Here is a 26,538-nt window from a genome sequence, read left to right on the forward strand (position 1 = left end):
CGGTCAACACAAATGTTACTTCAGTTATAACAAGATGTTCCGGGGTGGCGGTGTGAATACATGTGATACTACATGGAGAGATATTGCAATGGGAAACTGTTAAACTGGTTGCTTCAATTACGCTTCACTAATGACATCAACTTCGAGTAAATGATGTCCACGAACCAATTATATCCCTAGGAAACATAAAAAGTGAATTCTCCAACTTGCAAGTGTTTCAATGGATTTCCGACAATTGGATTTCTCGGTAAAAAATGACTTGGTATTCCATTCAGATGTCAGCCTCTCGATCAGAGCCTATCCACTGTTCTGTTTGATTTGTGCTCACCCAGCTGTGATGAACAGTGTGGCTTCTTGCCCAATGTTTGCTCTACGTTTTGAGTATGTGTTTTTTATTATTATGCTATAATTGGTGGACCCCCCACGCCCTTTCCACTTAGTCTTCTTTAAGGCGTCTAAACTAATCAACAAAAATCATGAATTGGACCCTACCATTTCATCATTCAATGTTATTTTGCCAACGGTTTTATTTATATTAACAGTATTAACTTGCCTGTACTTGCTTAACAGGTAACTGATGTACTTAATAATTCACTCCCATGAAGTAGGAACATATTTTCTTGGCTCAGTCTCGAATTTGTGTATTCTGAATAGAAACCAATTAGGGCATGGGTCCCCACACATTCAAACCTAAATTGTAACTCCAGTTCTGCCTCTTACACTCTTACTTACTGATGGCAGCTTCATGTGCTACCTCGTGTATTCGCATTCGCTTGTGCATGAGGACTGCACACGTGCTGCGTACAAAGTGCCATTAGAACTACACAGAACCTTCTGAATATTTGGTTCAGTGTATGTGCAGAAGTGATGTATGTGCTTGCATTATACATCTGGCCAGATGAACTGGACTGCCCTGTTGGTCACAGTTCTGTGTGGAGGTGGAAGGGATATCAACCACACTAGTCAATTTCAAACCATTACACTTTCAAATCAATGACTTGGAATTAAACATTACTAAATGGAAATTTATTATAACGCATGTAGCACAATATCGTCATAGATCACAAATTGAAATGTAGATGCACAAATAAAAGGAATCTCGGCGGTAAAACATTCAGGACCTCTGGAAATTAACTACTAACAGCATCTTCGATATAATCAGTTAGGACTTCTTAGCAAATCAAGCTAGACCACCAACTGGTGGATCAACCACTCAATATGAGATCTATTATACATTTAGCCAGAAGAGTAATTTTGGATTTATATCTATTGAGCACCCTCTCGTGTCAGGTACGTTTGCCACAATTAGCAAATTTAAATAACCACATGAATGTATGTAAACGTTCAATATAGTGGTTCCCTAAAGGTGCGGTTAAAATAATTGTGTATTCTTGAGTCATGTTCATTTATCTTCAGGCGCAACGCCCAAGTTGTCTTGCCTGTAGAACATGGATTCCTTAACAAATAAAATGACATTCTTCGTTTTGCAATTGTTAAAAGTCCCTCAGCTTCCATGGCTTCCCTACATATACAAAGAATTCAATTTTCTTGGTAGATTTACAGACATTGCAAGAACCACAGGAACTATGTCCTATTAATGCAACCATCTATATTCGTGTAAAGGCGTTAACCCGGAATTGGTCTGAAGTCCTCATTGCATGTATTAGGGATTGTTTCAAATTAGGCAGTTTGTAGAACCTGCCAGTTGCACGTTACACAGCGCCGTGACACAATCACCTGATTGAGTTCTTTGGCCATCTTAACAAAGAAGCTAGTCCAATCGATGTATCTGGCTCATTCACAGGTCCACTAAAAGGTTTGTTGGATCTCCTCTCTGCGATACCTCATCTTAATGATTTCTGCTTTTTTATATAACTCACTAAGCCTAGAGAAATGTATTTTAAACCCTTAAAAATGGATTGAATTGAACATTCGGTTATAAAATATTGGGATGCCTACTCAAATAATGCATGGTGGTGATGCGCTGCGTTGACTAAGCACATTTAATCAGTTTAAGCACAGAGAATTGACTGTTAAACTCACTTGCAGCTTCCCATATTTCTTGGGCCAGTATCCATTTCGGAAAGTGTTTTAATTTTTTTTAAAAAGTAAAGTACTGACTGACGGCAAGCAGGAGTAAAATATTTACTTTAGTGGAGTTTCCCAGAATATTCTCTTTCTGGATTCCGACTGATTGATTGGGCAAGTTGCCTCATTCACCTGCTTTTCTCACTTAGTTTAGGGTGCACTGGTGAGTGCATATGGCTACGAATTCAGGGACTCTGTTTTCTACCTTTATTACACTGTAGTACAAACTACCATCAATTCACTGCTGCAGGGCCACCGTGCCCCTTTTATTTTTCTTTGAGTAGCATCCCAGTTACTTTTGAGGATGGTAGTAGTGGACAGTTTTTCATCTTTCCCCAGTGCACATTTATTTAACGTGATCATGCCTTTTCGAGTACCATTTACTCAAAATGGCTGTTCCTTGTGGGACAAGACCAATTGCTGTGCCACCATCTTTGCAGGTCATAAACTGCAAAGTAAGAGCATACACTTTCATGGCAATTAAGTGCTAGGCTGCTGGTTCTTGATTTGTGCGAGAACTGGTTGAAAATTGAATATGGACTCTGTTCCAAATCCACACTTCAATTAGGGTAAGGTCCATTGCTATGCAGATTGTGAAGTTGCTGGTAGTCGCGGATTGTACCGCATCCACTTGCATGAATGTTGCAAGTCTGCTCCAGACGTGGGTCATGGAAAACCCCAGCTGGAAATCTGGACAGAAGGAGAGGACTTGCAACTATTTGAGAAAGTAGAGTGTAAGATCCATGTATCTAAAGGGCTGCCAGCGACCCACAGGACTACTGCACTAGCCAAGCCAACCCCCACGTTTCAGGGTACTGTACTACTGGACATTTCTTAACCAGATGCCTTCCTTCGCTAAACTAGTAGGGTGAACCAGTCTATATAGCCTGCTCTGCTGCTTCGAGGGCAGATTAATCAGTGGGTTGGCACCTGTCAAACTAGACTGCACTGTTTCACAAGCCCCTTCCTACCTTGTCCCTGGAAACTGTGCTGGCATCCTCAGGGCTACGATGGGACCTCGGCAACATGCTGCCGCCATCTCACCATGATCAAGGGCCTACTAGAACCTCAGCTCTTCAGGACCTGCCAACCCTGACTTAGCTTACAGCAGCCACTCTGGCATTATGCATTGGAAAGGTTCTCCTGTGCTGCTGGAACCGAATTTGAGCCGTCGCCCTGGGTCTCTGCCAAAGCCTGACCAAACCACTACTGGCAGCCTCTAATGCATACCCAATCTGTTATGGCAAAACCTGAGGCGAGTCTCGTGCGCCTCACCAATTCCTGTCCCAAACTTGTGGTGTTGCAAGTCAGAGTCCGAGGGTCAAGATACCCTACATTTCTTAAAGTAACCCTATACCCATTGACATGCATTGGGCTCAAGCCCCTTCATAGAAGCTACCGTATTGGTCCCGAGTTGTTGGAGCAGAGCTTGGGAGTCTAAACTGCAGTCACCTAGGACCTACGGACACTATTCTACCAACTCCAGAGCAGAAGCACCCTTCTGAACATTTCGATATTCATTGTTTTTCCAAGAACATCTGATTGGGCCAGACTAAACTCAAAGCTATGAATCTACTAAAATGTTCCTCTTGTTGCTAAAGTATTTCTAGTCTATGGAAGGCTTGTGAAACGGTTCATAATCACCACCCTCTCCAACGCTTTAGCCAATTACAGTATATACTGTCTATTACTGGTTGAAATCTAAAGTGGAGGCTAACCGGTTCGGAATTGCTGGGAGCTATTTAAGATAATGCTTATGGCCCAGAAAAAACCTGGCTGACTTGACACCAATAGCTACATTTGGCTCCAAAGGCCAACTGGTGGCATACAAATATAGGGTATTCTGCACATCCAAATTGGTCGAATCCGATTTGGTCCGTTTTTTTTTTAAATCGAAATTGACTGAAAATATATGGGGGGAGATCGTGGATATAAATATAGGGGGTGGTTGGGGGGAGGGAGACCGAGGACGGCATGGGGATGAGGGGGGCATGGGTCTATATTTTAGTGGCCAATGTGAGAGGGAGAAATGATCATTGGGATTCATCCAGAAGCAGCAGAATGGGTCATATATAACTGACAAAATGTTATAGTTTGCACCTCATGTGGGAGTTGAATTTTCGCCACTCTATGGAATAGCTCCAACTTGCTGGCTGATACCAGATACACAGGAGCAGTTTTCGGTTCCTGCTAATCAAATCTTTCTTACCACCCATGTATCTCATTTTGGTGCTTCCAGGCCGAGGCCGAGGAATTTCATGGGCAATAATGGCTTTACTTACCAGTATGTTCATTTTAATGTGTCAATAGTGTATGTCACCAGTGTGGACCTCTGTTCCTTGACAGACTTTATTCCTGTTAACTTCACATCAGGCCTCTTCCCCTCCTGAGTCAAAGCCCAACTGCTCAATGAAAGTTTGGTGCAAACTAAAGGGTTAAGTCGATTCTGAAAAACCCTCTAACATTTATTAAAGTTGAAAGTCAAGACACAAACTATCAATCTAACAGGCATTAACTGGAAATAAACTCCCATGAACAATATGTTCACAGGAACATACAACAGGCTTTGCATAGGTAGCACAGAATGGTCAACTCCATCACCACAGTGGAGAAGATCAAAGTGCCAAACTTTGGAAGGCTAGCACAAGATCCAGTCCCTGAGAGAGACTCTGATCTACCGATAGGATCCACTTACCATGCACAAAGCCTTGGAAAAGATAAAATGTCTTCAATCAAATTACAGAAGGCATTATCCTTGATCCGCCTCACGGGTACAAACAGGACCCCAGAACCAAGATATGGCAATCTTCTGCTTTGCCAAGAAAACACCTATTCCTTCCAAACTCAGCTTCTAGGGAGTCCTCAAACAAAGCCCAAGATTCCTAGATTCCAAGATGACCAGAATGGACTCACCCACCACTTCACCCATAAAACACATTAATTTTACTTAGCTGGCTACACAGTTTAGTTTTGCCACTTTTTAATTGCAAAAAGGGCACTGGCAGTATTTTTCACCAAATGTTTGCTCAAACTACAAAACTAAGTGAAAGAAAAAACAAGGATACAGAAAGGCCATCACGTTAACATGCCAATGTGGCACAGTCCCTTAAAGGCAGGAGGAGGCTGCTGCCTCAGACAACATGCAACTGCTAGATGGATAAACCAGGCGTGTGGGGGGGGGGGGGTGTTTTGGGGGGGGGGGCTGGCGTCTGGGAGTTTCTCTATTACCTGCCTACATCCCTGGTTAGAGTCTCAACCAGAATCTTCAGCTCACCATCCTTTCACAGAAGAGACATTTCCACTACATAATCAGTCTTTGTCCTGCCCAAGGTCAGTCCAGCACCGAAATGCCTGGCAATTCTCTTCTGAGCCAGAGTACCTAGAGCAACCCCAGACGTGTTTCGGCCTGGTTGGGCCTCGTCAGTGAGGTAGAGCTGTGCCTCTCTAAGAACAGTGAGCAAGGGTTCCATGTCTGGATTACCCTTGTAAATTGGGGTGAAAACCCAAAGCTACTTAATAAGTGACTAGGGTAATCCAGACGTGGACCCCTTGCTCACTATTCTTAGAGAGGTACAGCTCCACCCTACTGATGAGGTCCAACCAGACCGAGCCTCTTGTCTGGGGTTGCTGTTGGTACTCTTTTTCAGAGTAGAATTGCCTAGCATTTCGGTGCTGGACTGCCCCAGGGCAGGACAAAGTCAGATGTGTTTTGGATATTTCTCATCTGTGAAAGATAGTGAGTTAAAGACTCTGGGTAAGTCTCTCGTAGCCAGAACTAATGTCTGGCAGAGGGACTCCCAGGACCCCCCCCACCCCTTGTTAATTTGCACTGCTAGATGGAGTCCGTTTTTCCACAGGTTATTTTCCTCCAGACTGTACAGAAGAGGTAGGCATGCCATCCAATAAATGGAGACACCCATGATGGAGGAGTGTGTGCAAGTAACTTTCCCTTTTATCATGGGACCTTCACCAATATTCCAAACTAGCACAGCAAGCCCATCCCCCCCAATACTGAAGCTTGGGAAACTAGGAGATTGAAAAGACGAGGAAGAGAAAGGGAAAGCATGGGCAATGCTAAGAAATCTAGCTTCACTAATGCTTGCTATTTCAAATTAGCCAATTAAGAACAGTTCCTCAGATCAGAAACCATCATGAAAACTCCAGAAGTCAGCCAGGTCTCATTTTCATATCCACAAAGGCCCACTGTGAATTATACACTGCCGTTTGCTCTCGGGCAGGAAAGATCACAAGCTGCTTCAAAAGAAAGCAATGCACTCGAGCCACCTCCTGCCAGCAATTTCACCCCCTTTTTCATGAACTAAGGGTCACTCGTTTATTTGGAGTTTTAGTCGGGTGCCAACTGTTGCTTTCCATTGGCTACAAAGCAAGTTCACCTTGTTCAAAGGAACAAGACATTAACAATAAACTGGCAGCACAAGATAAACAGCTAGTATAAGAAAGCTAGCATTGTGTCCACCCCACCACCAAACAAAAATGAATGGTGGAATAAATGCATACAAAAAATGTACTCCTGAAGTGACAAAGGAAAAAAGACAAGATACACAGGGCTGGAATGGATTTGGCTATAGATGCAGTGAGGGAGAAGTGGAAGTCCAACCAGGGTAAGACGAGGGGGGGGAGGTCGAGGGGGAGGCGACATACTAAAAGCAAAAAGGGAGAAGTAAATCCGCACAAGATCACAATCCGAGCAAATATGACAGATCCTAACAGACCAACAATGGATACCATGTCCCTGCCAAGCATAACATGGCAGACCAAACTAGAGTATAGCATTTCAAAGCCAGGCACATGTCAAGTTTAGCATAGAACAGCTATATAGCAAAAACATGGAATAGCAGACAAACGCATTGAACAGAACAGTGGCACAAAGTTAGCATGTCCCAAATGGGATTAGAGTGGGTACTAGGAGACAGGGGTACAAGTGTACATAAAGTGCAGGATGCTATGTAGAGCGATAAAAGGGCTACAAACCACAAGCAGCATGTGAAACATATTTTTTTTAAAGTATAAAAACAAACACCATCTCATCCACCCTCCAGCCAAACGGGCACAGAAAATTCCAGAACTCTGAATCAGGAAAAACAGAAAACTTAGAATCCTTAAAGACCACACAAACTGCAACACAGATATCCAAACATTTGTTGAAAAAAACCTAGTAACCATAGAACAGTCACACAGCCCCCCCCCCCACAAAAACTGAAAAATAACAGACATGAATAAATTAAATACATGGAGCACTGCGGTTCAAAGTTAAAACTGCCAATCACAAGACTCCTACCGGACAGAAAGTTCAAGATTCCATATTGCACGAGTATTGTACGCATTCCCGATGCATTCCTTGCTTGCAGTTCCCCACCTTCCATTTTAAATGCCAGGTTACAGGGGGAATGGCAAACGGAAATAAAATACACGCTCGAAATGGAGTGGAGCTGGGAGCTATTTAGCTCCTGCTTCGAGCCTTGGAGAGCCTGACTGGCTTAAAGTCAACAGCTACCAGGAGCTACTTTTTGTTCCCCGGGCCCGTTGATGTCTTACAAACATGTACATGTGACATTAACTGGAGTATTTCAGAACGCTTATAAAGAATTAGGGCACATCCAGCACACATTTGAACATAATAAATCGTAGAAAATGGACAAAAAGTTAAACTGTGCATCTCATGTGAAGTGAGATTAGCTCCTGCCTACAGGGTCATGCCCGACACACAGGAGCTGGTTTTAGCTCCTACTCATTCAATCTCGAACCCTGAAATAGGAATGGATTAACTAATTATGCCTTTGCCAGACAACTTCTGCTTAGAAAGTAAACTGTGCATCATGGCAACAGCATTGGACAGCTTGCTGAATGTGCATTTACAAAGAAAAAGTCAATTTACAAAGAGGGATTCAACATTTCCTATTAACCACAGTTCTCAAGGCATCTGCTGATTAACACTTCTGGCACATCACGTCTACAGACATTTTGGGGCAGACTTCAATTTTGGGGAATTCTCCATATCCTGGTGGGTCCCCTAAACGTTTTGCTTGCTTTACTATTTTTGTGAGAAGATTGCCTTCAACTGAAATCCCCCCATCACTACAAACCTTTGATGTGCTACCTAGGAGCCCACGAGGCAACCAGGGGAGTGGTGCTTTTTAAAACATCCCGTTTTAGTACCAGGTAACGTCACCCTACTCATGTGTTGTGCAGTAAACTGCTGGAAGTTAAACTGTAGTTTTGGCTTTAACAGCGCACAGCGATTTGTACTGCACTAGTAAGCCCAATGCATCAGCGATTGGGGGTACACGTATTCTTAAATCCTGTTCCCAGACAATTTGTTCTGAGCCATCTCTTTGCCTGTGTGGACCTGGAGGCAGGCCTAAGGTGACAGTTGTGCCTACTGTAGCTATACTGATTGGATTAGCACAGACAACTGCAACCGAACCGGACAATGATTTGATAGGGTACTTTGATTCACTTTCATGACTGCCACAAAAGAGAAGAAAAAACATCCAATCTTAAAGCAGAGTTGTGAACCATGACAAAATTGTGAACTGTTGTAGGAGGGTTGTATAATCGACCAGATTATGGGCTCAAAGATTTGAAAACGTCTGTCAATCTAGACAGACTTCTTGCCCATGTCAATGATCTCTACAGGACTGCATCAAGAACCGTATTAAAATCCTTCCAGTCAACTAGTGTTGATGAACTTTTGCAGCTTATTTCCAATCATAATATTCTGGGGAGTCGATTGTTGCACTAATCCACCAGACATTAGCCTTGTGCAGAATCACAAGCAGCTCGACACCCAAACGATCAGTGAATCAAAATTATCACTCCCCTAAAATGAGATGTGAACGAGGCAAAGCATCTATGGAACATTTCTTGTCGAATTCTACTTCAGCCCTCATCAAATGGGTCTTCTGAAGGGACGTTTCAGTGGCTTTAAAAATAATTTTCTTCACTTTAAAAAAAGAAGGGGTGGTTGAGTCTGCGTACATGCAACATGATTATATACATCAAGGTGCCTTGTGTCTGCACCATCACTCTGCACTTTTAACAGTAAGTCAATAAAACGCTATATCCACATCCACCTGAACCAGGAACACAAAAAGCAGATGAGGTCCTCTTCGTTCCCACCAACAATGTACAATTCCAACAACACGCCCCGGTTCCCTATACCCCTGTCCTTATCTACCCAGGTGGACTCTCATTTCCAATCCCAAAAGGATTGCAACAGGGAATCTTACCCCTCCAAACCCACCCCCACGGACAGCAGAAAACAGTCAGTGTAACGTCCACCTACTTTAACACAACAATATCCAGTGGAACACACTGTGCAGGACCAGACTAACCCAACAGCAACCCCTGGGGCATCCCACACTAATTCAGTGTCAAATGCCAAAAGAAGGACAAATCATTACAAAAGCCATCCAAGGTGAGGTTACAAAGTTCAATCCTTGGCCCTTGGGGCCCCCAGCCATTTCTAGCGGTTTGCTCAAGAACACTGTCCAGGGAATCTGTCACCGGCAGTATTGAAAAGAAGCGTGTCCTGCCACTAAACTTTACTCAAAGCTTTGCTGTAAGCATGAAGTATTAGATTTCGTAACCTCTTAACCTCAATGAAAGATTTTCATGCCGCTACTACATGGGTCGTCAAATAAAGAAAAAAAAGCAATGGCATCACCTTTGAAAATATTACTATTTTCACATGCCTGCATTAGCACAGAACGCTGGTCTTGACAATTCGTGATTTTCACAATCGTAGGCTGCAGTAGTCTTCCTGGTACAGGTCTCGGAGCAAGAGATTAATAGATCCATTCAACTTTATAAATAGGGGCCAGTTGCGAGGCATACAGTACCTCCTTGATCATGAATTCCACAAATCGCTCCAGGTTAGTATTGGAGGCATCGGGAAAAATGTATACGAATGTTGTTACACCTTGATCTTTCTTACATATGTTAATTGTTCACCTCTATTACCTTCATCATTTTTATCACAAACAAAACCTCTTTAGGGGACTCCAAAGATCTTGAACCATGGACACAGTTGTCCACTTCTCCAATCAGGGCACCATGACGATCCAGCTGCATTTGCAGAGGATCCACTTTGGATGCCAGACTGTTCAACTTGGTGCAAATGTCATTGATGTCAGCCTTTAGGTCGATAAACATTCACCTTATTCCGGGTCCTTCCTCCACATCAGTTTGGCATCCAGTACTAGCCAGGTTAAGATTCTGCTTTCCCCATGCTGATAGAGTAACTTATTACCCCCACGAGCAGTACAGCAGTCAATTAGGACTAGTGGAAACAGATCTTAATTGCAGCACATTGTCAGTATTGGCACCATCCACTCTGGAGCAGCCACCCCTCTCCTTACCCCAAGATAGGAGGCCAGGCACAGCCTCTCCAAACTGACAGCAGATCACTGCTGCAATCAGTGGCCCAGTGGTTCCCTCATATTCCCTACTCCACAACAATCGGGGTGTGGGGAGCCATGACCGCATACTCTATGCAGACAAGGTCACCACAAGCTCACCAATGGCGAGCTTCCACAGCTCAATAGCACTCTCTAGGTCACCAAGTTTCAAAGACCATCATTATTTCAGTGTAGTGGACGGAAGAATATGCATGGCCTGCCACAGGGGCTTACAAACTTAAAATTGTGGCCATCTTGCATCAGGTCCACTAGCACCCCTCTATACAGGGCCTTTTAATACATTCCATCGAGATTTGTTTAATGGTCACTGCTGCACAGATTCTTTAGGACCAAGACAGACAGTAAATTGTAAATAAAAAACAAAAAACCCACAAAGGCCAAAAGGAAGAAGAAACAGAAATGTGCCAAGCCCAAACAAACATATGCAAGTAAAGAAAATAAAACAAATAAAAGGACACACTAACAGAAGTGTTTCACTTTCCTTGGCAAATAAAACTAAACCCAAAGCATGGCAACTGAATTCTCACCTTCCATTTTGGTTTACAATCTGTGGGTCTCCAATGACCACCTGGTTTAATGTCCATGCTCACAGATAATGACTGATGAATTTCTTCTAAAGTTATTTCACTCATATTGATATCAATGGGACCGCCTACACAAAATGAAAGAGAGCATTTTAAATATGGACACTGCATGAAGTTACTTCAAATGTGCATACATGTATCATTGATCGATATGAATACACTCAATTCACAGTTACAGGTCATGTGATTGTGTGTCCCTTTCCACTTACAACAATGTTGGGGTGGGGTGATGCGGATGACAGGGGGGCAAGAAAGGGTTATTTTCATCATTTATAACGTAATATGCAGTACATTGACCATCCTACAGGAGTATCACAGTCTTCAAGATGCCATACAAGTGAAGTACTGTTAAGCAAGGCTGCTATTAGGATTATAGAGAATAATTTGCAGGGCACCTTTACAACATCTAATTCATCCCATTTAACTGTGTCAGACGTAGCCAAAAATGGCAGCCAGTTGGTGTGGATACTGGATAGGGATGGTGGTGCTCTGATGTGGAGTACTTTGGCATACAGAAAAGTGTAATGTATGTTTTTTATTTTACCACACCAGATCAAGACCTCATTGATAACTTTTGTGTGCCAACTATGTACAGGTCCAGTGATCTTTTAGAGAAAGCAGAAGGAGGCCAACACCCCTGCCGACCCCCCACCCAGGCAGCCAGATTCCTTGGTAGTCAGTACACATCCACCCCAGAGCTGATTCAGAGTGAGAAACCCCACCCCCATTCCATGCCCTCCAATGTTCAAACTTTAATGGTAGACTGCTATAGATTGACTTTCAGGTAATTTGGATAAACCTTGGGCACTGCTTCCATCACGAGGGCAGCTGTGGACAATTCAAGTAGTTGAAACCAACATTTCAGAAGGGACGGTAGACCACAGGGTAGAGTACCATAAAAATAATACTAGACTCACCTAAAAACTAAACTAAGCGAGTAGTCGAGTAGATTTCACAAGCCCCGAGTAGGGTGATGCTGCCTTCCATCATGCAGCGAGCCGACAGTACACAATACCTCTAGAAATAATCATCTCAAAACCCTTATGTACTAATTTTGCCTTTTGATTGCAGAGAAGATGAACAGCATGTTTACAAATGTAATTAATAGTCCCATGAAGTTGAACTCTTAAACCAATAGTAGCAATTGATCGTTGATATTTATAAACACCCAAAGAATAGCAAGCTCATCCCCTACAAAGGGATGAAGGAAATTTGAAAAAGGCTACAAAATAAAGACTGGAGAGCAATTCAAATAGTAGACCACACCAGGTAATAGGAAAGAAAAAACACAATTATCCAAGCAAGTTTCTTAACAATCGACCTTCTAGCAAGTCTTGATGGCTTCCGAGAGCATTGCTGCATGTATGACAAGATCCAGCTCACTATGGATTGCTTGGAAGCAGGAACCCAAGTGTAAATAGTACCATAGGGGACAAAAAGTGGTTTGGATTTTCTGATGACCTTAGAGCTGTTAAGGCAGAAGTAAAGAGCACTACATCCAAGGCGTGCAACAACCTATATGATTGATAAGAGTGTCCGTTTAGGAAGGAAGGTAATAACATTGTCTGGGTGTTGTAAAAAATCAACCACTTCGGGTAGGAAAGAAGGGTGTGTTCTTAACGCTAACTTATGTTTGTGAAATACAGTATTGGATCATCTGTGTGGGCCTGGATTTCACTTGCCTTCTCAGCTGATGTTTGAGCAACCAAAAAAAGCGACTTGCCCTCTTCAAGGCTGAAATTGAGCCCTACGCACACGTTCCTGATGTCACTCGTCTGAGACACATAGCTGGCGAGGGCCCTCACTGCGTCCAGCCGAAAGAATCAGTCCTCAGCAAATGGCTCTGCAGCCTTGGTGGACTGGGGCAGAAAAAAAAAACACAGAGGATGATCATTTGAGATCGATGGAACGTCGAGTTCACCTTTGGAAGGAAAGCCGGCCTAACTCTCAAAGTAACCTGCTTGGAGAAAAAAAAAAACAATGGGGAGGTTTAATCGAATGCCTGGAGCTCACTCATCCATCTTCTGGAAGGGATGGCTGCCAGTAAAGTAACCTTAAGGGCGAGTATAAAAATGTCTCAACAGTGGAGATTGTGAGGAAAGCGCCTGCTTGGGGGGGGTCCCTTTAAAGACTGATATGACGGCCAGTGTATAGGCCCACTCCCCATCTAACACGTGCAATACCAATAAATGAGACACAACCCAATGGGGAATGAGAGTAAGAGAACCGCCTGCGAGAGTCGTTTCGTTTATGTAAAATTGGCATCCAGAGAACTCTGCTGCCCGAGAGCGCTCTGGCAAACATTACAATTACATGACATAGAAAGTAAAAACGCGTCATAGATGACGCAATTAACACAGGGTACTAGGCCAGCGCAGGATTGGATGGGGAATACAGGTACATATATCCGAGTAGGCACTGCTTCGTCCAGATTGGTTGCCCAGTTGGCGGGAGCGTGAACATCATGTGGTCCAGCTGCCAGCATCCAGGAGGGGTGAGGGTCAGGTCGCGGTGTGGTAGGGCGAGCTCCAACTATGCTAACGTGAGATACTACCATTAGACATGCACTCCCTTTGAGCAGATCATCATAGATCTATAAATCGTGCACATATAATCACAGCATTATTCATTGGGACTTGTATGAAGTACCGGGCTTAGGATCCTGGTCAGTAAGAGAACATTGGCTGTGGGGTGGGTCCAGGATCAAAGAAGCTATAAGACATTCTGACATTTGTTAGTTCTAGGGTGCAATATACTGTGACAGGTCTGGTGTTAGTTGGGGCACACTGGGGTGGGATTCACAATGGGGTTACGCACCTGGTACATCAAGGGAACACCTTGCAGGGACACAGGGTTTTTCGTGGCAGTAAATTTCCAACAGTGGGGGGTAAAAGGGCACAGGCAGGCTTGTGGAGATGGATGAGCTATAAGGCACGGTTGGAGCCGGTTCACACATAGGACAATGATCTCAGGAAGAGCGAGATGTTACATTGGTGCATTTGTTGCAATTATCTCCGGCTCATCCGTGATAATGGAGCTGCAAAGCTTTCAAGCACAGTGAGAAAAGGTGGGGGCCATGAGCGCGGCGCTGCAGAGGTGAGAGAAGCCTTCTCGTATTCTCGCAGTGAGGCCTAGTCCAAAGATGGAGCCGAGGGTACACAAAATAGAAGCCATGTGTCCCTGCACAATAACCTCGCCTCTGCCACTGCCAATAAAACTGCTAGTGTGCATGCGAGCAAATGAAAGCGCCCCCCCCATCATTGTACGAGCAAGCGGTTTACATTGTGCTGAATGTATGGGGGGGCCTAAAGGACCCCTCACACCAGGTACCCCTTCACAGTGCCAATTTGTAGACCTGTCCAAGCTAAGAAAATCCAAAGCAGTGGTCGGACAGATGAAAGGGTCCAGATCCCTCTCCTGGCATAAAGCTGAGCATTCACCCCACATGTTGGAAAAAAAGTGGCAAATCCCCCACCCTTGAATCTCAGCCCCTCAGCATCCAAGCACTTTTCAAGCTGCTTAGGGTCAGGTAGCAGACTTGCCATTCCAACTGGGAGAGCACATCTATTCTCAACGAGAGGTGCAAGTGAGGGCAGATTGACATGTCCAGAAGCTCTGGGTACCACAACCTCTAGGCTCAGTTCAGTCCAGGTTTATCATAATCAACGTGGTCTGAACAAGCAGACTACGGAGAACTAGGGGTAGGAGAGTGAACGGTGGGAAACTAGGAGATCGAAGTTTCAATCTACAAGCAGTCCATCCACTGTAGCTCCCTTCCAAGGGAGTTCCTTGGAGCAGATCTCTTCGCGCTGCATGTTGATACTGGAGTCTAGTCACAAAAGGGAAGGGCTGTTGGACCGACAGACCAAGGGGCTGTGGTCTTAGAAACATGGAACTTCTAAATGGCATCAGCCTTTGATCTGAGCAGGTTATGTCTGTTGAAAGGCATGTAACAGAATTTAGTCTGAAGATCTGCGGAGCACCGCAAGGCACGCATCCAAGAGCGTCTCCTCACGACAGTCCCAGTGGCCATGGCATGTGCTGCGCAGTCTGTGGTGTCAAGACAACTGCAAGATCTGGAGCGCAGCCTCCCTGCTATCCCGAACTAGAGGGCCAAAGTACTTTTCCAGAAAGTTTCCAGGAGCTTAAGCGAGCACTTTCCAGAGACCAAAAGAAAACATGAACAGGGCACAGGATGCATTTGCTGTCCTCATGTTGACCTAACATAGGGCCCACACTTTGCGCCCCAAGCATTGAGTCTCTTGATGTTGGGGATGTCTAGAGGTTGGCTTTCGTGGCCTGGATCACCAGACTCAGGGGAGTAATGACAGGAACGTAAAACCGGATCTGTGCTCCTTTGTCACGTCTCGGTTCACAGCAGAGACAATGGCCAGTTTCTCAACGGTCCGTTTCTCAACAGTCCGTTTCTCAAAGGCCTTTAACATGGCCTCCACTGCAGGGTGAAACACACTAAGGTCACTGTGAGCCCTCATCCAGGATGACCAAAGGTTCAAATTGAACCTTCGGACTATTAGGAGACAAGCCTAGTGGGTCAACCGCCTCCTAGAATTATAAATTAGGCTTCCCCGGAATTGGAAGGCTATCCAGCTCCATGGAGGTGTCCAGGCAGCTGACTTCTTCTTTTGAGGGCCGGTCCAGTACATACGCTCCCATCACCATAAAATTCCTTTGGGGAAATCCATCAGTTCCCTACAGCATAGGGGTTCATTCCCAAAAAATAAATAGGGTCACCCTCCTCGTCAAAGACCTTATTTTCAATATAAAGAATCTGGGCATAGCCTGAGGAAAGGGGCACCAACAGTGCTGTAGCTGGTGGATCCGACATTGATAACTCGAGGGTGGTGCAACTGAACACCGAGTCAGGACAGAGCCCACTACCATGAAATCCTGGTCTTGCAAGGGTTCCGTGATGGCTCTTCCAAGCACAGTGGGCCTACTCGGCATAAAGACCATGGCAAAATTATCTAGAAACTTCAGCCTGAATTCATCCCATTCCTCAGGGCTGGCGGATTGGGTAGGAAACTGCCTGTGGAACTGGTGCCTAGAGAAGCAGCTGGCAGAGCGGGACCTCTTGCAGTGCTTTTTAATCCTTCCAAGATGGGGAATTGGTCCTTTTCAGTTCTCAGCTCCATGCCCAGGGATTTTGACAGTTCTCTTCTCGTCCTTCATGCCCTCTTTGTGGCAAAAGGTGAACAGTTTTGGGGCACGCTCCCCGGAGGGTGTAAGGGTGCATGGATTGATATGACCTGTAATCCCGAGGGTTGTGTTCCTTTCCCAAACAGTATAAACATTCTGTGCAGATCGGAGACAGACATCAGCTGTCCGCAATTCAGGTAGGGCTTGAAGCCGAGGCATTAATGGGGTTAGTCATAAAACAGAGATAGCGCAGGGCCACGCAGAACCCCCTGCTGGGGGAAAAAAGTTGACGATAGCTGCAGCTGTGCAGGAGATCATAAATCATCCATTAGCAATCCAATGAATGCATGGAATCCATTAGATGGGTTGCATTTGTAAGCAAACAGAAAAACTGCACCGTAATGGGGGAACATTGCATACCTAATTTAGTCAGTTACAGAACTTACTATATTTTTTGCAAGATGTAGGATCCTTTCTCCAGACACCACAGGGTAGAAAGGACATCCTCCACTTTGGAGGAGCCAAGACCACCCACAAGATTCTTGTCTAAATTAGATGAGTAATGTACTCGCCTGCAAGACTCCACAGGTATTGCAGGGCAATCCTGTGAAGTTGAGCGATGGAAGGATGGGATTCATTTTGGACTGTAGATCCTCTATGCACAGCAAGAGTCAAATGTGGTAGTGACGGCTAAATTAGATCAGAATACTACTGCTAGGGTGGCCAAACAGGAGATATTAGGTTCATCAGTTTAGTATTACCTTTGGAAGGAGAGGAATTAGGAGAAATTAGGAGAAATTCATGCCGAAAAGACACCTGAAATGTTTAATAAAAAGGGCATTCTACTTTGCACTTTCGGCTGTTGCAACCAAGTCTAGTTGTGGTCTTCTCCATTTTGCAGGACCAGATCTAGAATGTAATGGTTTAAAACCCATTCATGGGCCTCAATATCTGCTCAAAGAGTGTTGGCATTTTGGAGCCTCCAGCAGAGTTAAATCTCAGCGATTATCAGATTCCTGGTTTAGCAGTAAGGGTGGAGGAAATACACAAAATAGAATTTGGCACCAATCCCATTTTGCCGGTCTGGAGATATTTTTACTGTTGTGCTCCATTTATTTTGCGCGACAATTTATTTTTCCTGAAATTAGTTTTTTGGGATCTCAAACTAAACCAGCACAAAACTACAGGAGGGAAAATGCCCAAAATGTAAATAAGTAAATAAAAAGGCTGTAAACTGACAATTTTGCTCTGCAGGCGAAAATGGCACATCAGGCAAATTTTTAAAACAGTGGGGCAAATTGCAGGCTAATTGCAGTCTGCGGCAGGAGCTATGAGCCTGCCTTCACTGGCGTTTTTTTGTGGGAGGACCCACTACCAGCCTTCAAAGACTGATGTTCCCGTGGGGCAAATTGCGGGCTAATTGCAGTCTGCGGCATCCAGGTTCCAGGTTCCGGTTGAGGCACTGCAATGGAGGAAGACTCCAGGGTCCTGAGAAGCAGTCGCCACCGGATCACGGAACCAGGCGGACGCGAAATGGAAAGTGTCACCTGGCGTTCCATCTGCAGCTGCAAGCATCTTCTCGCTCGAGGACGCCGGTAAGAGCAGCATCGAACCAATGGGACAGAGGGGGTGGGGGGGAGCCGTCAATGCAGACTTGTGCCACTCCTTTGCTGACAATGTTTTCCCTTTAGCAAGGGTGCTGGGCGAAATTGGAAATATGCCCCCAAATGGAACGGCACCCCCAAAAAACGACCACTTACATCAATTATACCATCAACACACTGGGCGGGAGAGATTGGGGGCGTACCTTGGATGAGGGAATGCACCGAGGCGGAAATCCTGCGGGAGAGAGGGAGCGAGGGGAGGGTCGAGTGGGGCTGAGACCCCTGCAGATCGCTCCTCTACGCAAGATAGCAGGGTTTCCAGCAGGGAGCAACAGTTAACCTGGAGACCTTGCCTAAATCCTCCCAGCACAGCCCGCTCCACGGGGAAACACCCCACCCAGTGTGCCTCCCAGGAAATTGGTAATGGATGTAGCGATCCGAGGGAGCAGAGTTTCCCACTCATACGGAGCAAATCCGGGGGGGGGGGGTGTAGCCATGGGAGAAGCTTGCAGGAGAAGGAGGAAGACTCTGTCCCTGAAGTGAACCGCACCCAGAACATGGGCAAAGACAGGGCTGTGACTATTGACAGCATTGCAGATTTGAGCCTGCCTGCACAGGTCCATAGTCCTAAGAAAATGCAGCAGGACAGAACGGTCACTCCTACAGAAAAACACAGAACACAGAAAATTGAAATGACAAAAATTCATAAAAAGCCAATAAAAAGAAAACCCATCAAATGCTTGCAATGTTAGCAACACGCAGGGGAAGCAGATCATAAAATAGGAGGGACCTAATCGAAACAGGTTTAAATTCAAAAGAACAAATTAAAGTTGCTCAAACTTTTCTTTCAAAAAAGAAATCTGACAGAGGCAACAGCAGCAGAAAATGAGAATGATCTTACTGACGCAGAACTAATTGCTTGAACTGAAATTCTGACACGGCCCTACACCATCAAAAAGTAGTGAAAAATCTACAATTGAAAACACAGTTTAGAACCCCCAGGAGCATGAAAAACTGGCCTCGGACAAAGGAATAGTAACTACCCAAAATAGTGCAGGTGTCTCCATCACAAATGGGGGGACTCCCAGAGAAGGCGCAAGAACAACTGACTACGAAGACTCTCCCTTCCCTCAAAAACAGAAGGTGGGAGGACAGGACCATCGAGAGGGGTCTCTAAACAGCAGGAAGAAATCGTAAATACAAGAATCCACAAAGTGGGAGAGGTTTTTAAGACTGGTCCACTGACAATGAGAGGACAAACAACCTCTTAAGTGAATCTCCTGGTGAAAAAAGACTGACCATGGGATGGAAAATGTAGACCTATGGACTCCAGGGTCCTTAGCAAGATCTAAGAAGGAAGAAAGAAAGGGAGAAGGAAAAGAAAAAAAGTGGAGATCAAAGTCTCCTACTGGTCAGAACACCCTCAACACCGATTGGAAGACAGTGAAATTTCATCCCAAGCCCTGAGAGACACCATCAAAGAAGATGTCAATAATGTCCGCTATAACAATCGCTTTGACCCCATTCTATAAACTATGAGACATTAAGTGAGGCACTGAAAGATGACATGTCCTTAACAGCAACAATGAACTCAAAATTAACCCTCCTAGAGGGTTACGTGTTGGCAAATCCAAGCAATAAGCTCCAGCCTACGACATCTTCAAGGATGATGAACATGGCGTCTCAATTGAGGATTTTCAAGGTTGGCCTACCAATCGCAGGGTCTCATCAGTGTCAACACAAACAGATATCCCCATAGTCATAATTTCCCCAGAGAAGTGTGTTTTGGAAAAAGGCACGCAATTGAGTGGCAAAATTACCCAACAAAAAAATGGATCAAGAGCATCCCCTCAGGTGGACGATACTCTGAGGGCCCACAAAGCCTTACAGAAGCAAGACGTCCTGGGATCAGGAACATGTGTGGCCAAGCCAAGAGGAAATGGCTCGATTGCCTCCAACTTCATTGTAGACCAAATGTCTCCTTGCCACTGATCGATCTAGAACGAAAACCTAGAGAGCCACGTAACAAGGACAAGCAACCGTCCTATTTTATCACAAAAATTCGGCGTTAGTCTAAGGGAATTGCCGGGCAAGGCGGCGACTTTCGACTTCAGAGCCAGAGGTGGCCAAAGTAGTATAAAACTTGGAAGCAAGGCGACAAAAAGCAGCCCAACTTAAAGTAGAGGAGACAGAAAGGTGGGATGCAAAAAAAACACTGAGCAAATATCCAACCAAACGGAAAAGGCAAACTATTGACTTAGAGGACAGTGTTTCGGTTGATCTTATGGACCCAAGTCAATAATCAATTGAGGACTCAGACTTAGAGGGGCCCTTCGCCAATTCAGTTGAAAAGGAAAGCAGCATCTCCATTGCATAAAGGTAGAGTATGTGAACCGAAAAGAAAGATCACAAGATGATCAACATAGATAACATCCTCTACTAACATCACAAATAGAGTCCGGAGAGATCAAAGAGGGAAGAGTAGAGATGGAGTGCAAAATCCTAAAGAAAAAGGGAAGAAAGAGTTGCAAAGATTTCCCCTTAGGTAAAATCAGAAGGAACCAAAGAAGACATTAAGGGATTCCTTGGTCCACAGATGTAAGGACCTAAAAGAAAGGCAAAGGGAAGGAAAACATGAAGAACATTGGAAAGACAATGCTGTACATCAACAAAAAATAGGCGACCTTCCCTTAAGACCTTATCAAGACAAAAGGAGATAAAGCCAAAACGCAGGACACTCGAGCATTCAAATGAACGAGAACTATCAATAAAAATGACAACGTGATTCTGAATCGACGTACAGTAATGAATTTGTGTGCCCAAATCCTGACTCCAAGCGGTCTCCGCTCTGATGATTTAACAACCGTTGAACCAATGCACGAAGGAAAGAAAAGCCTGTTCATACCTGCACATTCAACAAGCACAAAAGACAATAGGTCCCTCTAGTCGAAACTTCTCAAAATTAGGATTCAACTTATCAACAGTGACATTGCAGGAAAAGGAGTAGAACTCTGAGATCGAAAACAGACCTGGAAACCACGTCAGCATCCCTTGACACCGGCACTAAGAGCATAGTCCAAATGCTTCAAGAAAAGACCCCGCCAGGGCAGTTAGCCCAGGGGTACATGTGAAAAAGGAAAGAAACTACGTAATGTAAATGGCGGAGAGACTCCAGAAAAGAAGGGCCTATGAGGACAGAGAGGCAGACAAACAGATGATATGCAAATAGAGAGGAAGAAGTCGAGCGTACCTAAACCGAGTACAACAGATACCTGAAAGGTCCTTACCCAAGCAGAAGGACGGTACAAGAAACTGATAATGGAAGAACTAAGTCAGCCACACTCAGCAAGAGATGGGAACCGGAGATAAAAAAAATAAAACGACTAACCCAAGAAATTGGACCTGGGTCTCTAAGGCCCACCAAAAGAAGCCCTCGGCTTAGCCACTAAAACGTGACTTGGAAAGCCTCAACCAGACAGCCAGCCCTAATAGGATCCATTTGAGGCAGAATGATCAAATAGTGATGGGCTCATGGAACAACCGCGGATTTGGACATCTCACAGGGACTTTGGACGTGAATCTTGGAGACCATAACATCTTGTGTCTCCAAGAGATCTGGCCGATGACAAAACCAAGTATGGAAGGTTATGAAATTGCGTTCTCAGCCATAAAAGGATGCAAAGGTAGACCTTCAGCAGGCCTATTGACAGCCATTTGTTTTGGAAGTGGGTTATCCTTAAAATCAATGCTAGTGTCAACAGTTCTGACCCAAGTCCTTATTGAATGGTCGAAATGGAACAAAAAGGCGAAAGCAAACACCTTCAATGATTTTGAAAATCACTTCTTATTGGAACCCTGCTGCAACCAACGACGATGCCTACATCCAATCAATAGGAACCATCTTGGAAGATTCAAACTTACCCCAAAAAAATCGACTACATCTGTACAACAGATACTGGCTGCAGCAGCACTAGATCCAAGAATGGTGAACAAGCAACACTTCCCATCTGCCGAATTACTGTCTATCAAACTATCCACCTCCAAAACATCCACCATCACCTTGCACCTAATTTACGAACCCCTGGATGCGCATGGACAGACCACCAACTAATCACGTTCACCATCAACAAGGCAGCACCCCACACATCACAAACTCAAGCTCCGGCCATGATGACGAGAAGCAAACGCAAACTCACCGTAGAGAGCCTACTACCTTTACTACACCCAATTACACATCCTGGTACACTGCCTTCGGACACATCTGAACTAGTGGACCTGTACAACGAAACCCTCCTCAAGGCCATCAACACCATAGCACCTCTTAAAATGCAGAAATCCAAACCCGCGCTCACAAAGGTACACGCCCCACCTTAAGAATCTTAGGACAGTGAAACGAACAGCAGAAAATGCTTGGAAAAACTGCCCCCTGGAATCCAACAAGATTAATTTCAATGCAGCCTCACTCAATTACAAATTAGCCATTGTCCAGGCAAAAAATAAATAAATAAATAAAAGACTGCTTAAATGAAAGCATAGCCAAAGCTAATTCAAGTACTAAGGAATTATTTAACATATTGAAAGAACTGGAATCTCCTTCCCCTGTACCGGACACCTGTACGAAAGGTACCTTATGGTGCACTAACATACAGAATGCTCTCCAAGATAAAATCACTATGCTATTAAACAAAAAAAACAAAAAAAACTCATTGACAATGCTATCCCTCAGGACCTGCCCCCCACCCTATCTAATATACCACAATTCAACTTCAAGCATCTATCCATTAACAAAAGTGAAGATAATTATTCTTAAACTTAAACCAACTAATTGCTAGGGTGACATCTGCCCTGCCATCCTTACTAAGGAGGCGGCTAATGAACTCTCTCCCCCCTTTGTCACACCATTTATCAATGCATCATTTGACTCCAGTACTGTTCCCACAAATCTGAAAGATGCCCGGGTACTCCCATGTTAAAAAAAACCCTCACTAGACCCAGAAAACCCATCTTATTACAGACCGATTACAACTGTCCCGTTCTTGTTAAAAATACTGGACCGTGCAGCCTACCTCCAGATACAGCATAACCTAGAAGCAAACAACTTGTTAGGACTAAGACAGTCAGGATTCAGACCTAGACACAAGACTGAGACGGCACTCAATGACTTAAAGACACAAATTAAGATCCTAAAAGACAAGGGTAAATCTGCCTTACTCATATTACTTGACCTATCAGCAGCATTTGACTTCGTGAATCATGAAATTTATGTAGACCTCTGTCATCTGCTGCAAATTTCTCAGACCAAGCCAACACCTGGATTAAATCCTTCCTTAGCAACAGATCAATGAGGATCTTTGCACCTTCTGCATCGCCCTTACCATCATCAGTCACTTGTGGATTCCCTCAAAGATCCTGTGTATCCCCAACTCTCTACAATGTCTTCACCAAACCCCTATTTGATGTACTTGACTATCTGGGTGTCACGTACACAAATTACGCAGACGACACCCAGATACTCATCCCCATCACTGGTGACTACATTGCAGATAGTAAAACCCTTGATATTTACAGCTCCTTTCAAATCTGTATGGCAAAGCACAGTTTATGTCTAAACGATGACAAAACCGGATTACTCCTCCTTGGCTCTCCATCTAAACTGAGCAAATTAGGGACCCTCTTCAACATCGACGTTAACACCATCAAAGTAGCCAACGATGAGAAAACTTTAGGAATCTACATTGACTCAGCACTCACACTTACGAGACAGACTAACGCATTAGCATCCTCCACAGTTTATACTTGCAAGCTTATTACAGCCTGCCGCCCATACCTGAACACAACTAACTGCATTTCAGTAGCAAGAGCCCTAGTATTATCTATGCTGGACTATTCCAATGCGCTCTAACTGGGTACATCCCAACAATATATGAACAAAATGCAAGTCATGCAAAATAATGCAATCAGATCAGCATGCAATATCCCCAGGAAACGGCACATCACTGCAACCAGACTGAACATAAAATGGCTCAACATTAAGCAGAGAATAGAGCTAAAGTCACCCGCACTCACCCACAAGCGTCTCCACCTACCTATCCGATACCTTCTCACATCATACATCAACGCAACCTACTAGAACAGCACAATCGCATTGTGTGGTCATCCCAACGATTCAACCTACAACGCGCAGGCAGAGTCCGCTTCCCAGTCCTTGCCGCAAAGAAATGGAATGCTCTACCAATCTCCATAAGAGTGGAACCATCCTTCATTCAATTCTGTAGCAAGGTTAAAGCCTGGTTCTACGAGCAGGACCACAATCCATCCGCTTTATAAAAAACAATACAATCAATTCCTTTATTCAATTGCCACTGCTTGTATATATGTAGCTGCTTTCACACTGTATAATAATCTGGATCTTGCTTCCATATATGCAAACAACCTGGGTTGTCTTTTATGTACGTGTAATTTCTCAGATTGCTTATATAGTTTATGCCTGTGCAACATGTAAGATTCAGCGCCCTGTTGCCCCAAGGCTCGGCTGCGCTTTACAAATAAAATACAAATCATCGTTACCGGTGACTTGAACGCACTATGCGCAGAAAAGGAGGAGCCGCTAAAAGCAAGTTTAAAGACCTTACCCTCCTAAAGAGGTAAAAAATGGATACGACTAATGGAGGCATTCGATCTTCACAACCTCCATAGTATAAGATACCACCAGAGCCCTACAGTCCCGCCATGGGAACAAAATGGCCAAGGGATGACACGCGTTCGTTTCAAGGGAACTGCTGCTACTCATCGACAAGTTCGAAGTTATGAGAACGCAAAATAGCGATCACAATTTGTTAACGAGGTGGAAATCAATCCAGAAACCGTTAGAAAAAATGAAACCGGACCGGGAATTGCACAATGGGAACACTCGACTGCACATAAACGAAAAAGCTATTCAAAAGCTAACAGAAAATTATCAGACACAGTTGGAAAAGGGTGCAAATCTTCATACAACAGAGTTGGACTACCACCCTTTGCTAGAAATCTTCAAATTAAGCAAGAAAAAAGGAATCGAGACGCAACTGAAAGCACATGTGTACAATGCCCCCTTAGTGGCAAAAAGACGAATAGTTAGAATGCTGAAAAGGCAAGTCAAAAAGAAGAGACCCAATGATCATGGAGAAATTGAAGCAAGAAGTTCGAAGTTACAGAGCATGGGTACGAAATTACAGGCACACTTTACACCAAAAGGACTCCGAAGACATGCTCCGTGCATTGTCTGGGGAAAATATCTAGAGATTTCTGGTCATTGATTCGAACAACTGGAGGGCAATACAGTGGGAGGCCACAAAATGGCGTGGAAGAAGAAATGTGGGCAGCACACTTTAAAGGAACTGTATAAATCTGAAGTCACCACAGTCAATACTAATACCAAAAAAGAAGGGAAATGGAGGATCAAATGTGCTATAGAGGAAATCGAATCAAAGATAAAAAAACTGAACAACTTGCGGGACACAGGCCCAGACGGAATTACGAACCTTGAATTGAAGAGGCACTAGAGTCATGGGCTCACCTCATTAGTACAATTTTTAAGGAAGCAGTAATGGCCAGAGACATTCCAACATCATGGAGAAAGGCCCACGTAGTGCCAATTTTCAAAACAGCTGACAAAGCTGATCCACACCAGTATCGACCGATTGCATTGCTCGATACAATAGGAAAAATCTTTGGGTCAATAGCCCTGGAAAACCTGCAAGGTTGGATAAACCAAACAGAAAATTTCGATCCATTACAAACAGGCTTCATCAGAGGTCTGGGCACAACGGTCAACATTCTGTTAAGTGCACTGAAAGCGAAAGTAAAGGAAGGAAAACCACGGTTGCATTTAATATTCATTGACTTGGTTCAAGCCTTTGACCGGGTTGACCGGGAAATCCTGTGGGGAAAAGATGGAAAATCGAAACTGCCCAAGTACAATCATGGGTCCAATAAGAGCATTATACTCCGAAACATCAATAAAAAGGTGAGACTCAGAGCCAGAGATCTATCAATGAAAATTCCAACTGCCTGGGGTGTAAACAGGGCTGCCCCCTGGCTCCTGCGCTTTACATCTTGTATTCATCGGACTTTATGGACACCCAGATTTCAATCAGATGCTTTCCTCCAACATTGGGCAAGGAGAACATTTCGAGAGTGATCTACGCTGACGATATTATCCTAATAGATCAAACGCAAGTGAGCCTGCAGAGGCAGTTGAACAATCTTCTCGTTTACCTGGAAAAGAACAAACTAGAACTAAATAAATCAAAAACAAAAAGTAATGTCTTTTGAAAAAGGAGGAAATGCTAAAATAAAAAAAATAAAAAATAAAAATCAAGCTGACTGTAGAGAGAACACAACTGGAGAAAGTAAATGTTAATACACCCATACACGTTACAGTTGATAGCTGCATTAAGAGTTTATTTTTTATTTATTTTTAAACAAAGGTATGCCTGTAATGATTTGTATCTACCAAGGTATTTTTACCATGGTGGTGCAAGAATTCAACTTAAGCTGCAACTATTTGCCAGTCTTTTGCAACAGGGGTGGACCCTTAGACAGAAGCTTATTGGAAGCTCTGCCAGGAATGGAAGACTATATTTCACTTCAACAAATATCAGTGATACACAGGGGGGGGGGCAG

At 44.2% G+C, this 26,538-nt stretch overlaps 1 protein-coding gene across 2 annotated transcripts in view; it reads right to left on the minus strand.

Moving 5' to 3' along the window:
- The window catches only part of B4GALT6 (beta-1,4-galactosyltransferase 6), a 295,718-nt gene that overhangs the window by 109,839 nt on the left and 159,341 nt on the right, over nucleotides 1–26,538 (minus strand). For both annotated transcript variants that reach the window (XM_069620961.1, XM_069620962.1), the window contains exon 4: nucleotides 11,057–11,181. In XM_069620961.1, coding sequence (XP_069477062.1) covers nucleotides 11,057–11,181 — 125 coding nt within the window. The remainder of the gene's footprint in view (nucleotides 1–11,056; nucleotides 11,182–26,538) is intronic.

This window comes from Ambystoma mexicanum, chromosome 5q (genome assembly GCF_040938575.1).
Source record: "Ambystoma mexicanum isolate Mex_15411 chromosome 5q, UKY_AmexF1_1, whole genome shotgun sequence".
Lineage (NCBI taxonomy): Eukaryota > Metazoa > Chordata > Amphibia > Caudata > Ambystomatidae > Ambystoma > Ambystoma mexicanum.